A 23,144-nucleotide genomic window follows, 5' to 3' on the forward strand; every position below is an offset into this window, starting at 1 on the left:
CCAACACATCCACCTGGACAGACCTCCTTCTGCCAAGGAGAAATAGCTGAGGTCTGAACAACACGATGTGCTCTTAGCTCAAAGGCCTGCTTGTCAAAGCTGAGCCAGGAGGAATCCTGAGAACTGAGGTGGTATTTTGTAGCCCTCAGAGAAAACACTTGCTCACAGATATTTGTTTTCCTGGCTCTAAAGCTAGCTTGCCACGCCCGGGTTCCTGCAGGTAAGCACCAGCAGAGCTTACTTAGATTCAAAACAAAACAAAACATCAACAACCAAGGGCAGAGGGGAGGACTGGGGTGGTCATTAGGGAGCCTACGGACTCTCCTCGGGACTAGAAGCTGGTGTGCGAGGCTCAGACCTGGAAGCACACCCACGGCTTCTTCCGGGCCTCTTAGGGCCCCAGATGCCCATCTCACAACCAGCTTCCCGGGAGGTGGTGGGAAAGCACGCCGGAGGGATCAGGTGGTCACGATCATCAGCAGATACGACTCATCCAGGCTTCAGGAGCTCAAGGGGAGATGGCCAGCGGGTGGAGGCCCCTGCCCAGCCTCAGCGAGAGGTAGGCGTAATGCCAGACACCATACCTTGCGGTGTTTCACCACATAGTAGAGGATCGGTGCCCAGCCGCTGCCCTCGTGCCGAGGCCGCCACACCAGCTCGTACGAGTCAGTCTTGGAGGTGCGGGGCGAGCTGAGGATGACAGGTGCCTCGGCGGGGGCCACCTGCCCCTGCTCTCCCAGGCACGGCAAGGGCGCTGGCTGCGCCAACGCCGGCGGCCTCAGAGCCCCTGGGTGGCCCTTCGGCATCCGGGCAGGGCTTCCGGGTCCAGGCGGGGGCACAGGAGGTGTGGCAGTGGCCAGCTTAGCATCCCGCCATGGCCTCAGGGTGGTGCCTGGAGGACAAAGCCGGAAGGAGAAGGTAAGGAAGAGCCCTTAGTCCCCTGGCCACCTGCTGAGCTGTTGTCTCCATGGAGAAAACAGGGAGAAGTCAGAGGGAAGGGCTGCCAGGGCAGGAAGAGCCCCTGGCTCAGGACGTGAAGTGACCATCAGCCCACTGGACACACAGCCGGGCTCCATGGGGGTAGAGGGCTGTGCCCCAGCCTGGCCAGGAGGGAAAGGCAGCCGGGCGCCCCTGCCCGGGCTTCCCGCCGCCGGCTTGTTTTCCTGTGTCTGCACCAGGTGCGTCTGAGCAAACCACCTCAATTTGCTCCTGAGGTGCAGGAGCCTGCGTCCTTTTTCTCACGTTCTGTGTGGGTGTGGGGACGTGTCCCCTTCACTGTGGGATCCACACCATGGGACAGTGTGGGCCTCTCCCTGCTCCACTGTGGGGACCTGGAGGTGTGAACTGTGAATGTAAATACGTCTGAGACTCTCAGAGGCAGGAGGGGTCGCTCCTCCTTCAGGAAGCGTCCACAGGCTCCGCCAACACTAGTTTCTGCTACCCGACCTCCTGCGCAGGAGGTTGGCTCCTGATAAAGATGAGTCAGCATTACTCCTTGCTGTATTTTTCTCCAGTTGATTCTTCGGTAAGTTTTATTTCCTCCCTAGGAAAGGTAGGGTCTCTGCATCCCCCTCATTGCCTAGCCCAGTGCTGAGCAAATAGCAACTGCTCAATCCACGTAGATATCAACTGAAAGGAATCAAACTAACAAAGACAGAGGTGCTTTCCTTTGTGCTAGACCAGTGGCTGTCCAGCTGGGTTCTACGGAACTCTCGGAAGCCACAGGTTCTGCAAACTAATTTAAAAGGTTTTTGTTTTTTTCTAAATACAGTATTTAAATGGGTCATCTGCACTTCTGACTTATTAGGAAGTCAATGTAAATTTAAACTTACAACTAAAAGCCACATTTATTTATTTTATATACTGGGGGTTTAAGCTGGATTCCATTTGAGAAAAGGGTTCTATAAATGTTCAGCTGGAATCTCAGACCCTTGGGCTGCACTCACCCGGCCTGGCGGTCCTCAGCTGGACCACAGCGTGGGCGCTCCCGACTTCATTCTCGGCCATGCACTGGTAGACGCCTTCATCCTCGGGCCCTACACTGACCACCCGCAGGGCCCTACGGGACAGTCGGAGGCGCTGGCTGGAGGTGAGGGGCACGGCGTTCCTTAGCCACAGCACGGAGGGTGGGGGGTTCCCTCGCACCTCACAGGTGAGCTTGGCGCTCTGGCCCCAAGGGATGACCAGCTGGGACAGCTCCATGGTGACCTCGGGGGGTTCTGCCAGGAAACCAGAGCAGAGGTAAGAAAGGCTGAGCCCTTCCATCCAGGCCCAGACAGGCTGGGGAGGGGACTGCTGTTGGGCAAGGCTCCCTCCTTCCCCATGACGTTGGTAGAGGAGAGAAAAGGTCCCATGTCTCCTTCATCAGAGTCGTGACAGGGAAGGGCTACCGGGCCCCTACACCCTGGCCCCTGGGATCCAAGGCCTCCTGCTCTCTCCGTTCTCCTCCATCACTCACTTGGCACGTGACCTCTCACAAGGCACGTGACCCTGTCTGAGCCTCAGCTTATGAGCTTCTAGAGAGGCCGTGCAGATAAGAGAAGGCCCAGGAAAAGAAGGACTACAGAAGACACTCACCGAACACCTGGACGTTGTAGAGGATGACCGCAGCCCCGGGATCCCCAACCCCGTTGTCAGCCATGCAGCGGTAGGTCCCGGAGTCCTCGTCACTGGTGGTGTCGATGAGGAGGTTGCTCAGCAGGAAACGTGTCTTGTTGTAGCTGGCGACACTGGACCCATCCTTGGCCCAGGTGACCCTCGGGGGTGGGATCCCACCGGCCACACACTCCAGGATGAGACTCTGGCCTTTGGTGACAACGATGGTCTGGGCCTCTGGCGGGTAGATGATGCGGGCAGCCTCAGCAGTGGAGCCTGGAGGGGCAAGGAGAGGAAGGACAGCGTGTAGGACCAGGACTGGGCGCAGAGGATCCCCTCCGCCCTGCCTCAGGTGACCCAGCCCCAGGCGGCAGCCTGCAGACTGTGGATTTGGAATCAAACAGCTCTTCAGGGGCTTATGACCTATGTCAAGTGGGGCAAGATACTAATTCCCTTGGGCTCCCCAAGGTCCTCCTGCAGAGAGCTGTCACGAGGAAGAAGTGAGACAGCAGTGCAGCAGTAGCATCAACACAACACATGCCGGATGCCCCTCCGGCCCCAGCCCCCCTCCGTCAATGAGACCCTCCCCTTACGGCGCACGCGCAGCCTGTCACTGGTGCCCGAGGTTTTCACTTCCTGGGTCACTGGGTTGTAGGCAGCGCACTTGTACATCCCCTCGTCCTCCTGGCTGGCGTTCACAATCTGGAGGTTCCCCGACGGCATGATCAGGTAGTTATCTGAAGAGAGGACAGGGGTGAATTTGGGCCCGGAATACTGCACTCAGCAGCTCCCGCAAAGGATCGGGGCAGGTAGGGCCCAAGTCAGAAGTTGTATACCTGAATTCCAACAAGCCCAAACTGAAAATGCTATTCTCCCCATAAAACCTCACACCTAGTGGGGCGGAAGTGTCGGGAGTGACACTAACCAACCAGCCAACAAACTGGCTGGCTGACACCCCACCACCATCCCAAGTTCATACATGGGTCTGTGGAAGAGCATTTTATAACTTTTAAGGGAGCTTGGGTGCCATGGCAAGGAGGCAGGATTTGGGATCTGCCAGACCTGGGCTCCAGCTCTGGATCTGCCGCATACTAACTGTGTGATCCTGGGCAAGTTAATTAACCTCTCAGATCCTGTTTCCTCATTTGTAAAACAGCATGATGTGTGCTGCCTCAGCGCCATTTGTAAGGACTGAGAGGCGCATGCTGCACATATGGGAGACGAGCTGATCATTCCTGCAAGCCACCAGGAAGGAGGGAATTGACTTTAGAATTTCCCATCAGTCTCTGTCATGGTCACAGCTCTGAGCCATCTCACTGCTGAATTTCTGCAGCCAGGGAGGGATATTCTAAGCCCCAAGCCCCACCCTCTCCATGAATACCACTGAAGCCCTTCCCCCTGCATCGCTGGCCTGCTAGGCTCTGTCTGCTTCTGGACCAGGGGTGCCATGGGGGTGGGGTCCCAGGGCTGAGTTCAGCTTCTTTCCACAGGAGACAGATTCACAGCGACTCACAGTACACTTGGTGACTGGGTTGGTGTTTAGCTTCCTGGCAGGCAAAGCACTGGTCATCAGCTCTGAGCTTCCTGGTGGCCTGCCCTTGGCAATCTGGATGTCCCTGCAGTCTAGAATCATTGAGTCTGGTACCTGCCTGTCACTGGGCCGCCCCCGGTGTGAGCTGCTTAGGCAAACGCCAAATGGAAAGGAAAAAGCCCTTGACTTGTGGGATGGGCAGGCCTTCTCTAGGGGCTACTGCCAGGCCTCTGCTAGGGACAATAGACATTCATACTCTCCTCAGTCTCCGGTTATTTCTGAGTGGCAGGATTAGGCTTTTTACCCTTAAAAAAAAAAGTTTTTTGTATTTTCTATAGTAAACATATACTCCCCTTTCATAACCAGAAAGTTAACAAAGATATTTTAAAATCTCTAGGACATTTAAAAAGGTACACATTTTGAAGTGTCGGGTCCAGCCATAGGGTCTACTTGGCCTTGGGTGCAGGTCAGTTGTGGAAAGAAGCTGACTTGGCCTTGAGAGAGAGCTTCTCTCCCTGCTGGCACTCTGTGGGCGAAAGCTTGGTCGCCGCTGGACCAGCTGTCACGTCCACTTAGCAGGAAGCTGTGACTGTTGAGACGGTTGCGTTACCGGCTCTGCTGTGCGGGGGAAGAGCCCCGTCTCCCAGCAGGGAACCCCACAGCTCCAGGAATGTCTGGTATGTCAGGCGGCCCTCCTGTGTGTGCCTGGTGTCGGGGGAGCTTGCACGGGGAGAGTCTCAGCCCTCATCCAATGGCAGCAGCTCAGAGCATCTGCCAGGGCCTCAAAGGATGAAGAGATTCCTCGCGACAGGCTCAGGGGACCTCCACAACGGAGGCCAATCCCTTCAGGATCCCGCAGGGCTAAATGTCAGGGCAGAAGACAGCTGACGAGCATGGGGAGGGGCTGCCGGCGTGGGGAGGGGGGTTTGGGAAGCGCTGCAGAGACGGCCAGCTTCCCTCCTGGCCCCGGCCGCTGGGCTCCTACTTGTTCGCTCACCTCTGGAGGCCTCCAGCCACTCGTGTTTGACGCTGTATCGGACCTGGGCTTTTGGGTGGCTCTCAGGAAGGTGACAGGCAATGACCGCCGTGTTCCCCTCATCCACTTCAATCACGTGCTGCACGTCTAACTTGAAGTCCTGGAGATCTGTGGAGAGAAGGGAAGGAGCCGGTTGGGCCTCGATGGAGGAGAGAGGCAGACAGTGCGACATTTCAGGGTGGGCTCGTGCCTCAGTGTCTTTAGTCACAATCAACAGCTGCAAGAAGCTCACACACTGGGGGTGCTCTGGGGGTGCTCCGAGTCTTTCCTCCAACATTTTGGTGTCTAGAGGAGTTTACAGGAGGGAATGTGTGGCCCGCCTCACTGCATGGGGAGCTCAGCTGGGTGTATATAAGCTGAGGGGGCGGGGTGTAGAGAAGTCCACGAAGTGGTGCCTGTGACGCAGACCAGCCTCTTTTGTTACACTGACACGGGGGGCAAGTTGGCTATGCCCATCGGCCCCACTGAGCCTGGCTGGAAATGGGTCATAGTCAGGGCACAGGTGTCCCGGCACAGCTCATGGAGACTGAAAGGAACGATAAAGAATGCTTTTGTCTGTTTTCCAGTTCAATCAAGAATCGCCTTCTCCTCAGACATCCACAGTGAAAAGTGAAAGGCCCGAGATTCTGCTCAATTGCTAACCGTGGTTACAACCAGAAGGCTGATTCCTGCTACCCAAGAGCTACGCAGTCCCCCCCAGTATCCTCGGGGATTGGTTCCAGGCGCCCTACTAAAATCGGCGGATGCTCAAGTCCCTTATATAAAATGGCGCCGGACAACAATGACAGTCGGCCTGCCGTATCCTCGGATTTTCCACCTGCAGATTCAGAGAGCCGACTACATGTCACGTCATGGCTAATTCTTTCTCAGGGCTAAGGATGGGGATCTGTGGATGCCTGAAGGATTTTCTAAGGCAAAGAGGGATGGATGTCCCCAGTGTGGCTTAATGGCAGTGGAATGCGGGCGAGCCGAGGGTCCTGACGCCAGGCTGCAGTCTCTCCTGACTTAGCTCAGTGGCAGGAAGACTGGGATTTAAACTGGAGAGGATGGAGATCCATCTGGAACCAAAGCAGGATGTTTCCTAAACAATCCAACGGTCCAAACAACAAAACTCTCTTTGAGCCAAATCACTGCTGTGGCTGAACAAAACGGGCCATTTGTGCAACAAAACCGCATTCCAAATTTGGTTTTCAGGATTGTGGCTGAATTTAATTTAAGAGAGGAAATAAAACTAATAGAGAAGAAGATAAGAGAGATGAAAATATTTACCCAGACTCTCTCTCCATAAAGGTACTCAGAAAGCCCTGGAGGCACCATCTCAGTGCCGACCACACCACATTCTGTTTCGCAGTGTAACTGCAGTTCACAGCAAGACTCCACCTGCCTGTGTGGTTGGTTCCCAGACAAGGCAAAAGGAGCGGTGGGAATCAGGTTTCTCACAGAAGACATGAGCTAATTACCAAAAACAAACTGCTGTCACCAGAGGAGAGCTCAGTGATCAAGGCACTCAGTGAGGTCAAGAGGTTTCCCATTTAATGGAACTTTCAAGAAGTTCTTAGTCAAGCCAAGCCAGAGCAGGGCAGGAAAGCCCTTTTATTTCTATGAAAGGATCACTGTCCCCTTGATTCCAATATTCAACTGTGAACTTTTTAGGGGCAGGGACCAAGTCTTCTTCATGTATGTGTCCTCTGAACCTAACCAGTGCCTGGCGCAAGTAGATGCTCAGTGAATGCTGAATGACCAATGAGTGACTGTCTCGGAGCTGGGCCACTCAAGTCAGGTACGAGATGCCCATGCATGTTGCCTGTGAACTCAAATTTCATAGTTGAGTTGGGTCTATAGTATGAGCTCAAGGGCTTAGCACAACAAATTTTCCATGAACCTTTTATCCAAGCGTGGCCAACCTTTATCTAAGTTTGGATATTTTGAAAATAGGATGTTTCTTGAGTGATTACTTCCAGGGTCACAGGAAAGAGATAAAATAGGTGTAATAAATGTGGAATAAGAAATACATGCTGTTGGTCGGGATAAGGTGGCAGAGTAGAAGACCTTGAGCTCACCTCCTCCCACGAGCACACCAAAATCACAACTAACTGCTGAAGAGCCATCAGTAGAAAAGACTGGAACCTACCAAAAAGACATATTCTACATCCAAGAGACAAAGAAGGAACCACAAGAAGATGGTAGTAGGGGCACACTTGAGATATAATCAAATCCCATACCCCGAGGTGGGCAACCCACAAACCGGAGAATAATATATCACGGCAGTTCTCCCACGGGAACAAGAGAGAGTTCTGAGCCCCATGTCAGGCTCCCCAGCTTGGGGGTCTGGCATCGAGAGGCGGAGACCCCAGAACATTTGGCTTTAAAGGTCAGTGGGGCTTGATCGCAGGAGCTCCACACGACTGGGGGAAACAGAGATCCACTCTTAGAGGACACACACGAGGTCTTGTGTGCACTGGGACCCAGGGCAAAAGCAGTGACTTCATAGGAGCCTTGGCCAGACCTACCTGCTGGTCTTGGAGGGTCTCCTGGGGAGGCAGGGGGTGGCTGTGGCTCTTTCTTGGGACATAAAAGCTGGCGGCGAACGTATCGGGATTACTCATCTGAAGGCTGACATCTTGCTTGGGTCATTAGCACCAAGACCTGACCCCACCCAACAGCCTGCAGGCTCCAGTGCTGGCACACCTCTGCCAAACAACCAACGGGGCAGGAACACAGTCCCACCCATCAACAGACAGGCTGCTTAAAGACTTCCTGAGCACACAGCCACCTCTAAACACGCTCCTTGACACAGCCCTGCCCACCAGATGGCCAAGACCCAATTCTACCCATCAGTGGGCAGGCACTGGCACCTCCCACCAGGAAGCCTGCACAAGCCTCTAGACCAGCCTCACCCACCGGGGGAGCAGACACCAGAAGCAAGAAAAACAGTCACATAGCCTGCGGAACTGAGTCCAAAAACACAGGTCTGGACCTACCCTGGGACCAGCCGGTCCCTGGCCACCAGGTGACGAGAGGGGAGTGTACTGCTGGGATACACAGGACATCCCCTACTGAGGGTCACTTCTCCATGGCTGGGAAACATAACTAACCTTCCACATACATAAAAATACAAATAGAAGTTTAGACAAAATGACACGACAGAGGAATACGTTCCAGATAAAGGAACAAGATAAAACCCCAGAAGAACAACTGAGTGATGTGGAGATAGGCCATCTACCAGAAAAAAAGTTCTGAGTAATGATTGTAAAGATGATCCAAGAACTTGGGAAAAGAATGGATGCACAGAGCAAGAAGTTACAAGACGTTTTTAACGTTAGATATATAAAGAACTAATCAGTTGAAGAATAACTGAAATGAAAAATACACCAGAAGAAATACACGCTGTTGACCGAGTAGTGTGGCAAAAACAATGACAGAATGCCTGATTCATCTCTATGGCCACATTTTGCTTTCCAGGCTGAACCAGTGGGTCCTGGGGGTCAAGGTGAGCTCTCTCATGGATTCCTTCCTTTGGGTGGGTGCAGGGCCTTCTAGGCTCTTAAAGAATTATCTAATCATTATTTAATTTTGTGTTGGTGATAACCAACGCAAACTAAGTTGCAAATTCCTGGCGGGCAACCTATTAATTTTGCACTCCATGCCCCCGCCCCAAGCCCCACTGCACCGTCTTCAGGATGCACCATGCTCACTTGGTCCTTGTCGAGTGACTAGTTTGGAAGGCTGTGCCCAAGGCCGGCTTGGTGGGCCCTGCGCTTGGAAGACTTTCACTTTGCACTGAGCCCCACAAAATATGTAGCCCAGTCTTGGCTGAGCCTCTCAGCCAAGAGAGTGGATGTGTTTTCTCCCAGAGAGAAGGAAGGGTGGACTGCCTGGGCTCAGTGTGTTCTAGCTGGATGTTGCTATCTGCTTTCCCAAGCAAGGCACTTCAGCAATGCAAAGGTCTTAACCCTCCTCAGCACAGGGTGTGCCCTACCTGCCAAGCCAGGAGGCTCCCCACAAAGTGAGCTGTGAGCGATCGTGAGCTCAGGGGCACCTGGAAAATTCCTCAGTTGCTCAGCAGCGCTCTCATGCACGCTTTAATACATCTAGAAACTACTCCACCAAGAGTTTCTGAGGTTTTCTTTCACCCTTCTCCTTTACCTCATTCTAAGAAAATCTGCCTCAAGCAAGAATGTACTTAAGCCTGACAGATCATCTTGCAAGAAAGATGTGAGCAACGGAAAGGAGTCTGGGATCAGAACGCCATCTCCAGCTTAGCCCTTGGCTTCTGCCCCACTGTAACTGAGGTCTTATCCGTGCATGGAGTCCGTGTACCCACCTCACTGCCCCCACACTAGGTAACACTATGCACTCCCCCTTAAGCCCCTCTTGGTGCCTTCTGCATGCTTGGACAATCCACTGCTGCCTTGGAGACAGCAGGCTCTGTGTGCAGTAGCGGGGGCGCTGGTCAGCCATGCCCCCTCTGTTCTGATGCCTACATGTGCACGACAGCCCATGCGGGCAGGACCCAGGACACCCCAGCTGGGCTTCCAGCTCCCCACAAGGGCCGACTGGCAGGCGAGCCTCCTGGCTTCAAAACAAATAAGCAGCAGTTGGGTCCTTGGCCCTGTCCCCCCAAAGCTTAAGCTTTAGCTGTTGCTTCACTAGACAAATGCTCCCAATTTGGCTGCTGGAGCAAAAGTTGAGTTTCACTAAAAAGGGATCAAAGGCAGAGTAATGAAGTGATGGACGATCTGAAAATCAGAGCACCCCCTTTTCTAGCAGTTCTGGGCAGGAAGGAGGCCAGGCAGGGGCAGAGGCTTTGTGATCAATAACAGTCTAATCAGCCACCAGATGAGAGGCAGATGCAGGGAGATCTAGTTGGCTGCATATGAAGGAAAGCAGTCTGTTCTCAGGCCCCTTTGTCTGCAAAGCCAGTTTCCTGGCGAGTCCCTGGGCTGCTCAGAGCGCCTCGCTGGGAATAAGGGGCAGGCCCTTCAGTTACAAATGGGGTTAGCAGGCCTCAGGCCTCGCTGCACAACGATGGATCAGGTTTCCTGGGGGAAATGGTTTGACAGGACACCTGCCCTTGCCTGTTGGCTGGTGTGTTTGAGAAATCCAGTAGAGGAATGTTTTTGCAGCTTTAATCCTCTTACCTTCCCTCAGACCCTTCTTCTGCATCCCCTCTTTGTGTATTCTTCCAACTATTTTATTAACTTGTCGGCACTAATCAAATGCCAATGGGCTCACTCCTGTTTCTCAGCTCTCAACAGGTCAGAAGCCCTCGTCTTTGAGGCCATCTCTGGGTTTATGGACCTTCTTTATTTGTCACAGAACTTCGTGCTTTCTGAGAAAGCCCATAACATCTCAGGCTCCACATGGAACCCTGCCCAGTTCCTTGCCTTCTAAGCACTCAATTTCTTAACGGAACATATATCTTCTCATATATCACTTCCGTAGGAGCCTTGGATACACAGATTACAGGGATCTGTTCAGACACAAATCATGCAATATGCTCTGAGTTTCCTCTTCACATTTACAGGGTACATCAGGCTCCTACCATCTTAGCTGTGGGGATAAAAGAAGGAAAATAAAAACTTTCAGAGGCATGTCCGGTGTGGCTGCCATCACCAGGATCACATGCGAAACTACAAACGGACAAATTTCACCTTGAGCTCCTTCTGAATTTCTTTCTCTCCACCTTCTAGCCTGGATCCTTCCTTTATGAATAAAAGGCTCAGTAGATCTATGAATTAAATGACAATATTCAGTGTATGTTTGTTCATTCTCATAACACAAAATTGTCAAATCTTGATTGGAGGCTCGTCCTCCAATTTCTATAGCAAAACGCCCCCAGTGTAATCAATAAACCTAACTTTTACTTTCAGGGAGTTTCCTTATTTGATCGTCTTCTCCCCGAGTTCCTCCCTTAGGCTGAAAATTAAAGTTCGCTTCTGTTTAAGAAAGAAGTCAGGTAAGACGGTGCCTTCAGGTGGAGGCTGCCTGGACTTACCAACATCCCCAACTCCCTGAGCGCTGCGGAGCGATTAAAAACATTCCGGCTTTCAAGGCCTCCAGGCATTTCTCGTACCTAGTCAGTCCCGTCCTACCCTCCTGCCTGTTCTCAGGGAGCACAGGACAAGCCTGCACGCATCTGCCGAGGCTTGGATGGGATCCACCAGCTCGTGAGGCGACTGAATTGGGCTCACTTGGCAACGCTGCCGGGTGGCTCAGCAGCCTCGTGGCCATCGGCAAGTTTCTAGGCTGACCGATCACTCTACCCCCAACTCTCCCGGCCGCCAGGCCTCAACTTGCCCCTGTGCTGGCTTGCTGCGTCTACGGCCAGTGTTACAAAACGCAGAAAGAGCTTGCCTAATGGAGTACCCCAGTGACATGCTGACCCTGTGGCCCATCCCTGCATGTTTTGAAAGGCAGCAAAGGTACAGAGGAAGTAGAACCAAGCGCCCGGGGCTCACCGCTCTACCGATGGACTCGGAGGCGCTGTCTGAGCAGGTGAAGGGTCCTAGGCCTTGCCTCCCCGTGTGGGCTCTTGCAATGCAGGGGCTCTCCAGTGCCCTGAACTGCTTCACGGATGGGCAGAGAATCACAGCCCGACTTGATCTCCAAGTCACCTGAGGAGCCATGGCCTGGCACGACCCCAAGGTCAAGCCTCTGAAAGGAAGTGCGCTACAAGTGGAAAACCATGGTGAGGGACTGCAGAAGCAGAGTGGAGGCTGGGTCCTGACGGTGTTCCTGTTAGAGGTGGGACTGCCTGGATCCTGGTGAGTGGACGGGGTTTACTGTGGGATGGGCAGGCCTCTCAGACGCCACGCATTCTGGGTAGTGACTAAACCTATGACTAGTCCATAGCCCTGGCACACAGACCACTGAAGTCAAACCCAACTGCAGCCCACGAGGCTGGGCAAAATTTGCATATTCTGCAGTTGGCATCTGGCACAATACCGTCCCTCCAGACACCACTGATTCACTCACTCAGCCAGCCAGAAGCTGCGAAGATACCAAGAAGATAAAGACGTAGTTCCTAACCACAGGAGCTTTACTCTAATAGAAAAGACAGTTAAAGCAACACACAAGGCAGGGTACAACAATTCGCACGAGTGGTGTCCCCAGGCGTAGTCCCTGCCACCTTCACCAGCATTCCAACCTAAGTTAGGTTACCTCGATCTCCAGAGCAACTTAGAAAGGGGGTTGGTGGAGTGAGTAACCGTCCCTTTGCAGGCTGGAAGAGTGGACAAATACATTTGCTCTCTTCAGGATTTTTTTCTGCCTGTTCAATTGCATAATTTTGGCTCCAAAGCTGTCTCCTGACAGCCATGGAAACGTGACATGAAATTTCTCACACACACTTTCTGATGAAAGCAAGGCATGCCACTTAAATAAAAACAGTTTCTATGGGGGAGAGAAAAACCTTGGCAGATGCCAAACATATTATTTGTTAAATCTTGTGTTTCTTTCTTTTCTTTTGAGTTAAGGTGGGGTGTGCACCTAGATTGGAGCAGTGGGAGAAAGCTGAGGTTGGGGAAGAGATGAAAGGCCCAGAGGGAGGAGAGCTGAAGATCAGAGTCGAAACTGGAGGTGGGGAGGACAGGAGAGAGGGCATAAAAGGAGGGGTGCGAGAGGAAGAAGGAGGAAAAGAAAAACAACCTAGTCTGCAATGTCATTAAATGATTTGCAGTAAACTGGCCTAATGCTTCAGGAATTTCTTGGCTTGAACCAATTAAAAATATATATTTTTTAAAAGACATATGAGAATGAGAAATGTTATTAATCGTTGAAAACAAATCAAGGACGGGAGCCGTTTCTCCACTGAGTCTGGCAGCCAGATGAACAGAGAAGATGTCTGTAGACCATCCCATTTATTTGACTCCAGTGCTGCTGTGAAGTAGGGCTGGCTAGCAGAACTGGGGAGTTTCTTTTGGACTAGACGAAGGAATAAAATGGTCTGAAAACATACACTGGGGAAAGAGAGAAGAAGGAAAAAGAAGATTGACTTGTCAGCAACCCACATCACACATATTTCTCTGATCAACCAAATATAAACTAGAAACTTAGCAATGGAAAAATTAATGTGAATCCCGGTGGTCTGGACTCATCAGAGCCAGAGCTGCTTCCTGGCATGGCCTTTGGCAGGCTGGCGGCCTGTACAGGAAGAGAGAGAGGAGAGAAGACGGAGGCATTCAGAGGAACAATGGATGTGAACCCTTCAGCGTGGCCTTTACAAACAGAATTCTAGGTGGGAGAGGCAGGGGCACGGTCTGAAGGCCGTGGGACCCACAGTGGTTCCCGCTTTCCCTTCCACACACCTGGGAACTACGTAGTCCTAAAAGCAGTAATGACGACCCATGTCATCTGCCCACCCTCTCTGACAGTGTCCCGTGAGGCATCTGGTAGGACGTGCAGCCACTTCCACTGGCGTCTCCCTTCAAACGTTCCAGAGTTTCCTCTAAAAATGCTTCACGCTTCTGACGTCCATTACTTTTTCTAAACCCTTCCTGAATCTATTTGTATTTTCAGCCTGTTTATATCCCAAGATGTTGCTTCATCCTTTCTTGTTTACTTCCTCAATATTTTTACTATGTCATAGTCTGGTGAAGAAATCTTTGTTCACCTTCTGCATGCCCTTTCTGATCTTCTAGACTTCAAACACATCTTATCTGGAGTCTGCCTCTCCCTAGACATTCACCGAAGGCCTAGCCTGTGCCAGGCCCACTGCTGTGCAGCAGTGTGGTGGTCACAGAGGTGAAGGGCAAAGAGACGGTGGCAGGAGAGGCCTAGAGAAGTAAACTCGGGATGGTAGGGATCCGCGAAGAGGGGACCCCATTCCAGACTTGGGGGATCGAGGGCGTCAAGAAAAGATTCTTAGAGGAGAAGATACTTGAATCTTGAAAACTGAGAAGGAATTATCTATTAACCAAAGGGAGGTGGGAACTCTCTGGGGAAGAGAATGGAAAGGAGGTTGTTACAGGTGGACGGAGCGCCATTCCAAAAACCAGTGCAAGGCTGAGGAAATGGCAGGGTTGCTGGCTCTGGAGTGGGAGGTAGGGCTGAGAGGGAGGCTTAAGTGTCACGCTGCAGCCTGGGTCTTACTCTGTGACGCCTTTTCAATGTTTTTAAGTAGAAAAGGAACGCATTCACCAAAAACGAAGCACAATTTTCCCTAAAGAAAAAAACATGCTGTTTCTGCCTCAGCAAGTTTTTTTTTTTCCTTTTGCTTACCGTTTTTTCCCTCAGTATTAAGTGACAGTCCTTTATTTAGATTTGAACATTTTGTCCCATTTGCAGGACAGACTCACTGTTCTATAGTTCCTGGGACTATTACCAGATTCCAAAAATAGTTGCAAGTCTAAAAAACAAGATCAGGGTAGAAATCCCTAAACTCTTCTACACACACATAAAAAGGAGAGCCAAGGAACTCATTTGCTCTCCTGATTCTTTTTCCTTTTAAAAGAACCCTCTTGCATCATGTTCTTTAGAGGTTCCAGTGATTTCAAGCAAGCTAATCAATCCTTCCCCTTGTCTTCCTGTGCAAAAGGCTTCGTAAAGTCTGTTCTGGCTCACTGAATCTATAGTCGTACCTGCTTAACACCCTGTGTGGTCCTTCCCTTTTCTCTTAGCTTAGAAAATGAACCTAGGATTTTATTTAAGCATATGGGTGTGTGTGCAAAGAACAGACTGAGGAGAGGAGTGGGGTAGGTTAAGAGTTCTAAGCACGTCCTTGGGAGAAGATGCACCATGGAACTGAGCCCTCTTTTGGTAAATATTGACGGTTGCTAAATAGAGAATTGGAACCCTGGCTGTTTGGGGCAGTTGCTGCCACGATGCCCTGAGCTAACTCCACACATTTGTCTGGGCACCTGTGCCAGGCCTACTGGGATTAGCACTGCCAAAGCCATTTGAAGATTTCACCAGAACACCAGGGGAAATTCTTGTGAGGTGTGAATTTCTGCTTGTATCCAGTAGAAAATAGAAAGGGTTAATATGACTTTGGCCTAAAGCTGTAAGGTATTCCTTAGTCATCTCCTATTTAGGTACTCAAGTTGCTTAGTAGCTTTTAGGTTTAAACTGTCTTTCAATAATTTTCTTGTCCAACTGGCAAAGTAAAATACACAACGCTTACGGCGTAAAGCAGCTGGATTTCAAGCTCAAGTTAGTTATCCTTTTCCAACTATACCACCGTGTGGAGCTGTGTCTCTACCTCTCCCAGCAAAGGCAGATTCATACACTGCCTGGAGGGCATCTTCAGACCCAGCTTTCAGCTGCAGGCTCCTTTCCCCTCCTAGGGAAATACAGCCACTGGGTGATCGTCTCTCTCTTGCTACCTCATCCTAATTTCAGGATCTGACTGAACTCACTATGGAATTATCTGCACCGTCCAAGAAACTGCACTGGGCTTAGGTCTAAGTACACGATGTAGAGAGCTGAACTTCGTTTTTGAAGGTCTGAGAAAGGGATGTGAGGACTCAAAAAATTAGAGATAAAGGTTGTCCCGCACACATTCTTCAAGGCTCAACCCTGAGTCTTCCTCAATGCCCTGAAACTGAAATGAATCACTGTTCACCTGAGCTCCCATTAAAATCTGTTTGTATCTCTATTAGGCAACTCATGGGTCTGACTGACTTGCTTTATGGCTAACATGTAAATGCAGTCCACCTTCTCCATCAGACTAAGAGATCCTCAACAGGAGGGACTAGGTCTTACTGTGCTGTTGGAAATTCTAAACACTCCCCAATTCGCAGGACACGAATCTCCAAAACACCCGGATACTGAACTCAGGAGAACGGTTCATTTGCTGGTTCCCTAGTGGGACTCATGAATCTCCAGCCTGCCGGCTAGCCCTATGGATTTTGGACTTACCAGCCTCCACAATCATGTGAGCCAATTCTTTAAAATAAATCTTTCTCTCCCTTTCTTTTTTCCTTTCTCTACTCGTCTTTCTCTCTCTCTCTCCCCATATGTGTGTGTGTGTGTGTATAATTATATATATGTTCTCCATAAAATTACATGTGTGTATATATAATTATATAAGTGTGTATATATATTCATATGTATGTTCTCCATAAAATTATATGTGTTTATATAATTATGTATGTGTGTATATGTGTGTGTGTGTATATACATACATGCATTTTATATATATATGTAGGGCGGGGGGAGAGATTGGCTCTTCTTCTCTGGAGAACCCTGACTAAAAACAAGGATAGGGCTTCCCTGGTGGCGCAGTGGTTGAGAGTCCGCCTGCCGATGCAGGGGACAGCGGTTCGTGCCCCGGTCTGGGAAGATCCCACATGCCGTGGAGCGGCTGGGCCCGTGAGCCATGGTCGCTGAGCCTGCGCGTCCGGAGCCTGTGCTCCGCAACGGGAGAGGCCGCAACAGTGAGAGGCCCGCGTACCACAAAAAAAAAAAAAAAAAAAAAAAAAAATAAAAAATAAATAAAAACAAGGATAAAGGAAGCTAGAAATTTTTTTTTTTTAATGTCGAGACAGCAATCCTTAATGGCCTATTCTAATTCAGGGTCACAGCACAGAAGACCTTAAGGAAGTGTCTGATGGGAATCAGAGCTGGGGAGCTGAGTAAGAAGAGTCATGGCTTCTGTTTGTGGAACTCACAAGGCCAAGGGCCAGGGTCGGCCCATCCTGCCAGCGCAAACCAGCACTGTCTCCTTGGAACAATAAGCAGCAGTGAGCCAACACAAGCATAAATGGGCAGCTCTGCGGGCTACACTGACAACATATATGCAGTGACACTACGGGCTGCTCTCAAAGGTGGCGGGGAGGTGGGGACCCAGGCTGGAGAACATGTGAGTAGGGGAAGCTAAGAACTTCACAGGAAATGGGTTTGCTCTCTCTTCCTGATAAGCCAGTCCTCTCTCTTGGCTCTGGCTGTGACGGAAGTTTTGCCCCTCCTGGGCTCTGTCGTCCTAGGGCTGCTCCCAGAATGCAGTTGGGCAGCACAGGGTTGGGCACAGGCCTCAGAGCCTTCTGCAAGAGGATACTCCACGGATATGTGCTGACCAAATGGGTGAGTGAATAAAGTCTGGAATTCATAAGATGCCTCAAAATATTACTATCATATACTCTCTCATTTGATTCTCTACAAACCAAAACAAAACAAAACCATAAGATGGATGATGTGATCATTACTGTGCTCATTTCACAGGTGTGGCAATCTGAGAAATCAAATGACTTGCCCAAAGCCACATTAACTCTTAAGTGGCAGAGTTAAAACTTAAAAAAAAAAAAAAAAAAGATCCTCGGTTTAAGTTTCTTGTTTTTTCCATCATACCAGTTGGGCTCTTCATTTCACTCATGGGTTAAATTATGGTAACAAAGGGCCCCTGTCCCCTTCTGACCTTTCCTCAAAGGCACAGAGTCATGGACACAGCTGCCTAAGGGGAACTCCTTCCTTTCCTGTCAGCTGTCTTGCCTCTGATCTCTGATGCCAGAGAAGGATAATTCAGGAGTACGTGACTGGTCCTAGGGCTTAAAGACCTTACGGAGGGGTTACATATCGGCTGTCAATTAAACCAGCACCAACGTAAGACTTCACATTAGACTGAGGACTAAAATCCCCAGATATAGAATTACTACCCAGTCACCGCCTATTTTATTTCCAACTATGACTAGGACCTAGGGATTATAGGATAACTGGGAGAATTAACTGAAAAGATAGAAAGAAGGTAAAAATGAAGAATTATTAGGAGTTTATCTGAATGGTAGCTGACGAGTGGTAAGGGGTCGGAAACAGCTTTCACGCTGCATGCCAGCTCTGAACTGCCTGTGATTACGTGCTGTGCTGTGTGGAGAACAACGCTAAGGATGCCTCGGGGTCCAGCAACAAGGAATGCGGTGTCCACGGGCAACATCCGCTGTTGGTTCAGGCTCACAGAGTGGTGGCACCCGGGTGTGAAGCTTGTGAAAAGCGAGGTAAGAGGAAGAGAGGTAAGAAAGGAGAGCAAAGTCAAAGCGTTTCAAAAAGAATTAGACAACATGGTCTGAAGAGAGGCATTAGCAGCAAGAGAGATTCACCACAAAGAAAGCTTAAGTGAAAAGGGAAAAAAAATCTCCACAGAAGAGAGTGGGAAGGGCACCTCCACAGAGAGTAAGAAAAGCAGTTCTCCACACAGCCAGGACCACCTGGAGGAGAGGGTGGGAGTGCACACGTGAGACTTCAGGTGGTCCCATTTTACCTGAAGAACACAGGCTGATGTTACCAGGCAGGGGTAAAGTTCAAGCGCACCCCCTGGCATCAGAGTAAAAGTGGTCTGGACCAGGGAAGTTCTGCTAGCAGCCTCCTCTACATCCCTGAATCCTCAAGCCAGGTCTTAGCCCCCATCACTGAAAGCCCCATCATTGAACGCCCCCGTCACTGAACGCCCCCGTCACTGAACGCCCCCATCACTGAACGCCCCCATCACTGAAAGCCCCATCACTGAAAACCCCCAGTGATCTCTAGGGGTTCACCGAGATGCAGGAGGCAGCGCCCTGCCACAGAGGCCAAACAGCAAGTGCCCTGCCTGAGGATGAACATCTGAATGCACTGGGGAGAGGCCAGAGGAGAAGGAAGCCTGAAACACCAAGTGTGGGTGTGCGTGCGTGCGTGTGAGCGCCGGCACACCGCTGCCGGCCTCGCCTCTGAATGCAGAACGTGCCTTCCATAATCCCTTCTGCTGCTCGGCCTCCCTCGCACACCAGCCACCCAGCAAAACACAGCCCCCATTCTGCTCAGGAATGTGCTCTGGGAAACTTAATCTAGCTGCTGAGTCTGGGCCAAATCCCCCATGGCATTAACCCAAGCACAGCACCCCTCTCTCCCGCCTTCCCGCCACCCCGTCACTGCCTCCTCCAAGTTTGGGAGGCTGTAGTTCCAGTCCACCAACTCCCTCTCCCCAGGACACAGACCCTCCAAGCCTGCTCTCCCCATTTCCAGCACTTCTCCATCCATCTTCTGGTCAGGCCCAAACATTTCTCTTCTGATTCATGCCTAAATGACAAGCCAATAGCTCTTGGTTTTCAAACAAGACTCGCCTCAGCTTCTGCACAAGCCCCCTCTTCTCTCACTGTGCCTTCTTGGGTTGCAACCAAACCATTCCCTTTGTCCTCACTGCCAACTGCAGATCCCTTTGAGCACCAGAGAAAGAAGGGGCCAGGAATTTTTTAAAAAATAAAGGCTATAAATTGTCTCTCCTCACACAGATTCACCTTGAAGTAGAAGGAGGGCTCCAAAATAAATCTTATACTCTCCAGCTCTCCCGTTCTCCAAACAATGAGAGGTTCAGGCTGGCTTGTGATCAGGCCAAGTTAGGGAGTCTCCCAAGTCTTCACAGACGAGGGCTGACCATTTGCAGGTGAGCAAACCTCCTGGAGGAGCGGCGTTGCTAAAGGCACAAAGGTTGCTAAAAGGCACCTCTCATTTGTAATAATGAACAACTGGCAAGGACCCGATCGCTCAGCCCTAGGAAGAGCGTTCAGGACACTATGGTAGAGCCACACTCTGGGATGTTCTAGGGCCATGAGCAACTGTGCTCCTGCTCTGGAGGGGGACGGGGGACAGATTAACTAGGAGCGTGCCGGAGCGGTGGGTACACGGTACGTACACGCGAAAAACACATTGGGCTGTTCACTTAACATTCATGCGTTTTGTGTACTTTACTGGATGCATTTTATACTCAATAAAAAAGAAAAAGTAAATCCGGTCATATGGCCAATGGAAAATGCTTGTCATATGATGTCAAAGGGGAGAGAATAAGGACAGAAACTGTATATTCAGTAGTGTAAAAATATAGGTAGGGATGAAGACCAGAAGGGTACACTCCAAAATGATGATGGTGGTTGTACAAGGACGGTGGGGAGACATTATGTTCCATATATTCTAAACTTTCTAGAGAGTCAATTGAATTATAATTTAAAAATCTACGAGAGAAGTATGATGGCAAGAAGTGTAGCTCTGGCCTCAGCCCTTCTTGTTATGACGAGTTGACCCCTGTCACCCTCCTCACCCAGCTCTCCCAGCACCCTGCCCCAGCCCACCAGCACACCTGGGGGGAGGGCCCAGCAGGTGGCCCAGGGCCTGCCTGCCTCACTGAACCCGAACCCTAAGCCTGCTCCCCAGAGGCCTGGCACTCAGATTCAGTGAATGCTGCTGCAGCCACAGAGGCAAAGTGGCTCCAAATGCAGCCCAGGCTTGGCCTCCCCCACTAGGGAGGTAGCTAGGGACCCACCCTGTTTTCCGGCCTCCTCTGAGAAGAGGGCAGGGCTGCTAAACTGGTTCCCCAGGAAACTGGAATACTGTTGCCAGCCTCGTTCTAGTCTCTATTCTACCATGGGAGTGAAGTCCTTCTAGGGATCTGGAAACCAGAGGGCAGGGCAGGGTCTTTTCTCGCCTGCTTTTCTACTCCCTCTTCTCTCACCACTTTCTCCCCAGGACTCACGCCTCACACCTCAGGGACCCCAGCTGACACTTAAGGAGCATCTTAGAAGCTGGCTGCCTTAGGTGTGACCCGTAACATAAGGACCATCAACCTCCTGGAACCACATGGTCCAGGAGGGTGATAACGATGGTGACATGGAAGCAGGGCTGTCCGGGATAAAGAGGCACAGCTAAGTCGTGAGGGAACAAGCTCAGGAGACCTTTTAAAAGGTTAAGCCCAAACACCATGGAACTCTCAACAAGATCCCCTGTTTCCTAGGCTTCAGCCACCAGGAAGGGGAGGTAATTCTTAATACTGTTGACCTTGAACAACATGGGTTTGAACTGCGTGGGTCCACGTGGCTGGGGATCTTTTCCCGCACAGTAAATACTATGGCACTGCATGACCTGCGGATACTGTTGGACCTGCGGATGCAGAGGACCCCTTATGAGTTATATGCCAATTCTCGAGTGCCCAGAGGGTCAGCGACCCCCACCCTGAATTGTTCAAGGGCCAAGTGAACGTCCTGGCTGTAGACTCCACATATAAGAGCAGGTGTTGCGGCTGCGCTTCCAAAATAAGCCTTTGGAAGTTTATTTACCCAGTCAAGTCTCATTTCCCATACGTACCACGGGTCGAAAATCAGGTAATGTGTGTATTGAGCTTGGGTACAATAGTGTACCCAAGTGGCAATTATATACAAGAGTAGCATGAAGTCTTCTCCCGGCAACCTCCTTGGACCAAAGTGTCACCTCACTTCTTCCTCTCTACCCTCCGTCCCACAGTTTCCTTTTCATTGTGTTCCACTACTTCTGTTTCAGGAATTTAGACTATGCCTGCCCCGCAGAGAGGCAGGAGGCCAAGGGGGAATGGGCGGGCTCTGTTCGGACCACACGTGGCCCTGTACATGCTCTGACTGCAACTGCTGCGAGGATGGGGCGCGGGGGGCACAACGACATCAAAGACCACAGGGCGACCAAGTAGAAAGGCACGGCGTGGCCCAGCTCTGGAGCCCACAGAAACAGTTCAACCATGTCAAGTTTCCTTCTTTCTAGACGCTCACTCCAGACCCTGCCTCTACTCAGAGAGCACAAAGGTCCCCAGCCACTGGAGATTACTGGGCAGCCACCACTCTCTGATTGGAAACGTCAGCTGGCAAGGCCCCTTTTATGGTGGGACTGATGACAGGGGGTTTGATTGGGGTGGGGGCAGAGAGAGAATGGGAGGGGGCAGAGGAGCAGTACTCACTAGCTAGTGTCACGGTGGCTGGCACGCTGGCCACAGCCCCTGCAGCCATCCGGGCCACACACTGGTACCGTCCCACAGTGTGGTTGCTGAGGGCAGTGATGACGAGGGTCCCGCGGGTGATGAGGATGCCCAGGGCATCATCCGAGCCATTCAGCTCCTTCCCATTCAGGCGCCAGGTGGTGTTCATCCAGGGGGGCTCCACCACACAGCCCAAGATCACGGTTCCTCCGAGCTTCTGGACGGTGGAAGAAGGCTGGACAGTGACCTGAGGGACCTCGTCTGGAGGAAGAACAGGAATGTGGCGATGAACTGACACCCCCCAAGAAACCAACAGCATGGCCTGCTCAGAAGCACCGCACCCAGGCAGCCTTTCAGAGTTGAGCAAGCCAGAGAGGAGTTGACCTTTCTCTGAAGAACTCTGCTGACGTCGGGTCCATTTCCCCAACCTGGCCTTTTCCCCAGAAAGTAGACTGGAGTGGCAGTGTGGTGTGAAGGCAAGAGCTCAGGCTTCGGACCTGAACAGGAGCTGTGTCTGAATCCCTGTGCCACTGCTTCTGAGCCAGGGAACTTTAGCCTTTTGGGGTCTCAGTTTCTTATCTGTAAAATGGGACTAATAATATTTGTCTCACAGCGTCGCTGGGAAGCTGACAAACAATGCATGTAAACTGCTTGTTGTAATGCCATATAGTTAAGTGCTCAATAAAAGGTAGTTCAGTCATTATCGTTACTCCTCCCTAGTATAAGTTTCAAATGATTAAAATACAACCAATATGACGTTATTGAGATCATTTCTCATCTTGTATTATTGAGCGTGTCCCTGAAGGTCAGTGGGAAGGAAATGCTCTTGGAAATCCAGGAGAAAGGAGGCCTTTTTAGAGGGTCCTTGTAGAATGCTTGATGCTTCCCTCTGACACTAGGGGCAAAGTGTTCTTCCCAGAAGGGCCACCGAGAAGGCAAGGAAAACACTCACTCAGGTTTGCGAAGCAGCTGGCCATGGCCAAGAGGAGGCAAGCAAGTGTGACCTCGGACCTCTTTCCTCTCTGCGTTATCGTCATCCCACGCGACATGGTGTGTCAACGTCCCATAAGCCACAGGAGTCACTCAAAGAGGTACCGCAATCCCCTGCTACACTCTGTTGCGAGAAAGAGAGAGAAACGGCTGTGGTAAGAATGCCTGGGGCACCCCTGTGGTAGCCATGGGGCCTGGTTTTGTCCCCATGCCCCCTGCTCCCATCACACAGGTGGTAACATTCAAAGTCTTGACCTGGCCGGCTGTTGGAAGACTAAAGAACACTCTCATGCCATTTCTCATCTAACATAAGC

The 23,144-nt window shown here is 51.1% G+C and overlaps 1 protein-coding gene across 1 annotated transcript in view; it reads right to left on the reverse strand.

The window, feature by feature from the left end:
• The window catches only part of BOC (BOC cell adhesion associated, oncogene regulated), a 40,431-nt gene extending 17,542 nt beyond the window's left edge, over positions 1–22,889 (reverse strand). The window contains exons 1-7 of the mRNA XM_065876293.1: positions 22,793–22,889; positions 21,823–22,101; positions 5,124–5,270; positions 3,189–3,332; positions 2,578–2,871; positions 1,947–2,219; positions 585–892 (exon numbers count right to left, since the gene is read on the reverse strand). Of these exons, the coding sequence (XP_065732365.1) occupies positions 585–892; positions 1,947–2,219; positions 2,578–2,871; positions 3,189–3,332; positions 5,124–5,270; positions 21,823–22,101; positions 22,793–22,889 (1,542 nt within the window). The remainder of the gene's footprint in view (positions 1–584; positions 893–1,946; positions 2,220–2,577; positions 2,872–3,188; positions 3,333–5,123; positions 5,271–21,822; positions 22,102–22,792) is intronic.
• Positions 22,890–23,144: the final 255 nt, after the last annotated feature.

The sequence above is a fragment of the Phocoena phocoena genome, chromosome 4, assembly GCF_963924675.1.
Source record: "Phocoena phocoena chromosome 4, mPhoPho1.1, whole genome shotgun sequence".
NCBI classification, from domain to species: domain Eukaryota; kingdom Metazoa; phylum Chordata; class Mammalia; order Artiodactyla; family Phocoenidae; genus Phocoena; species Phocoena phocoena.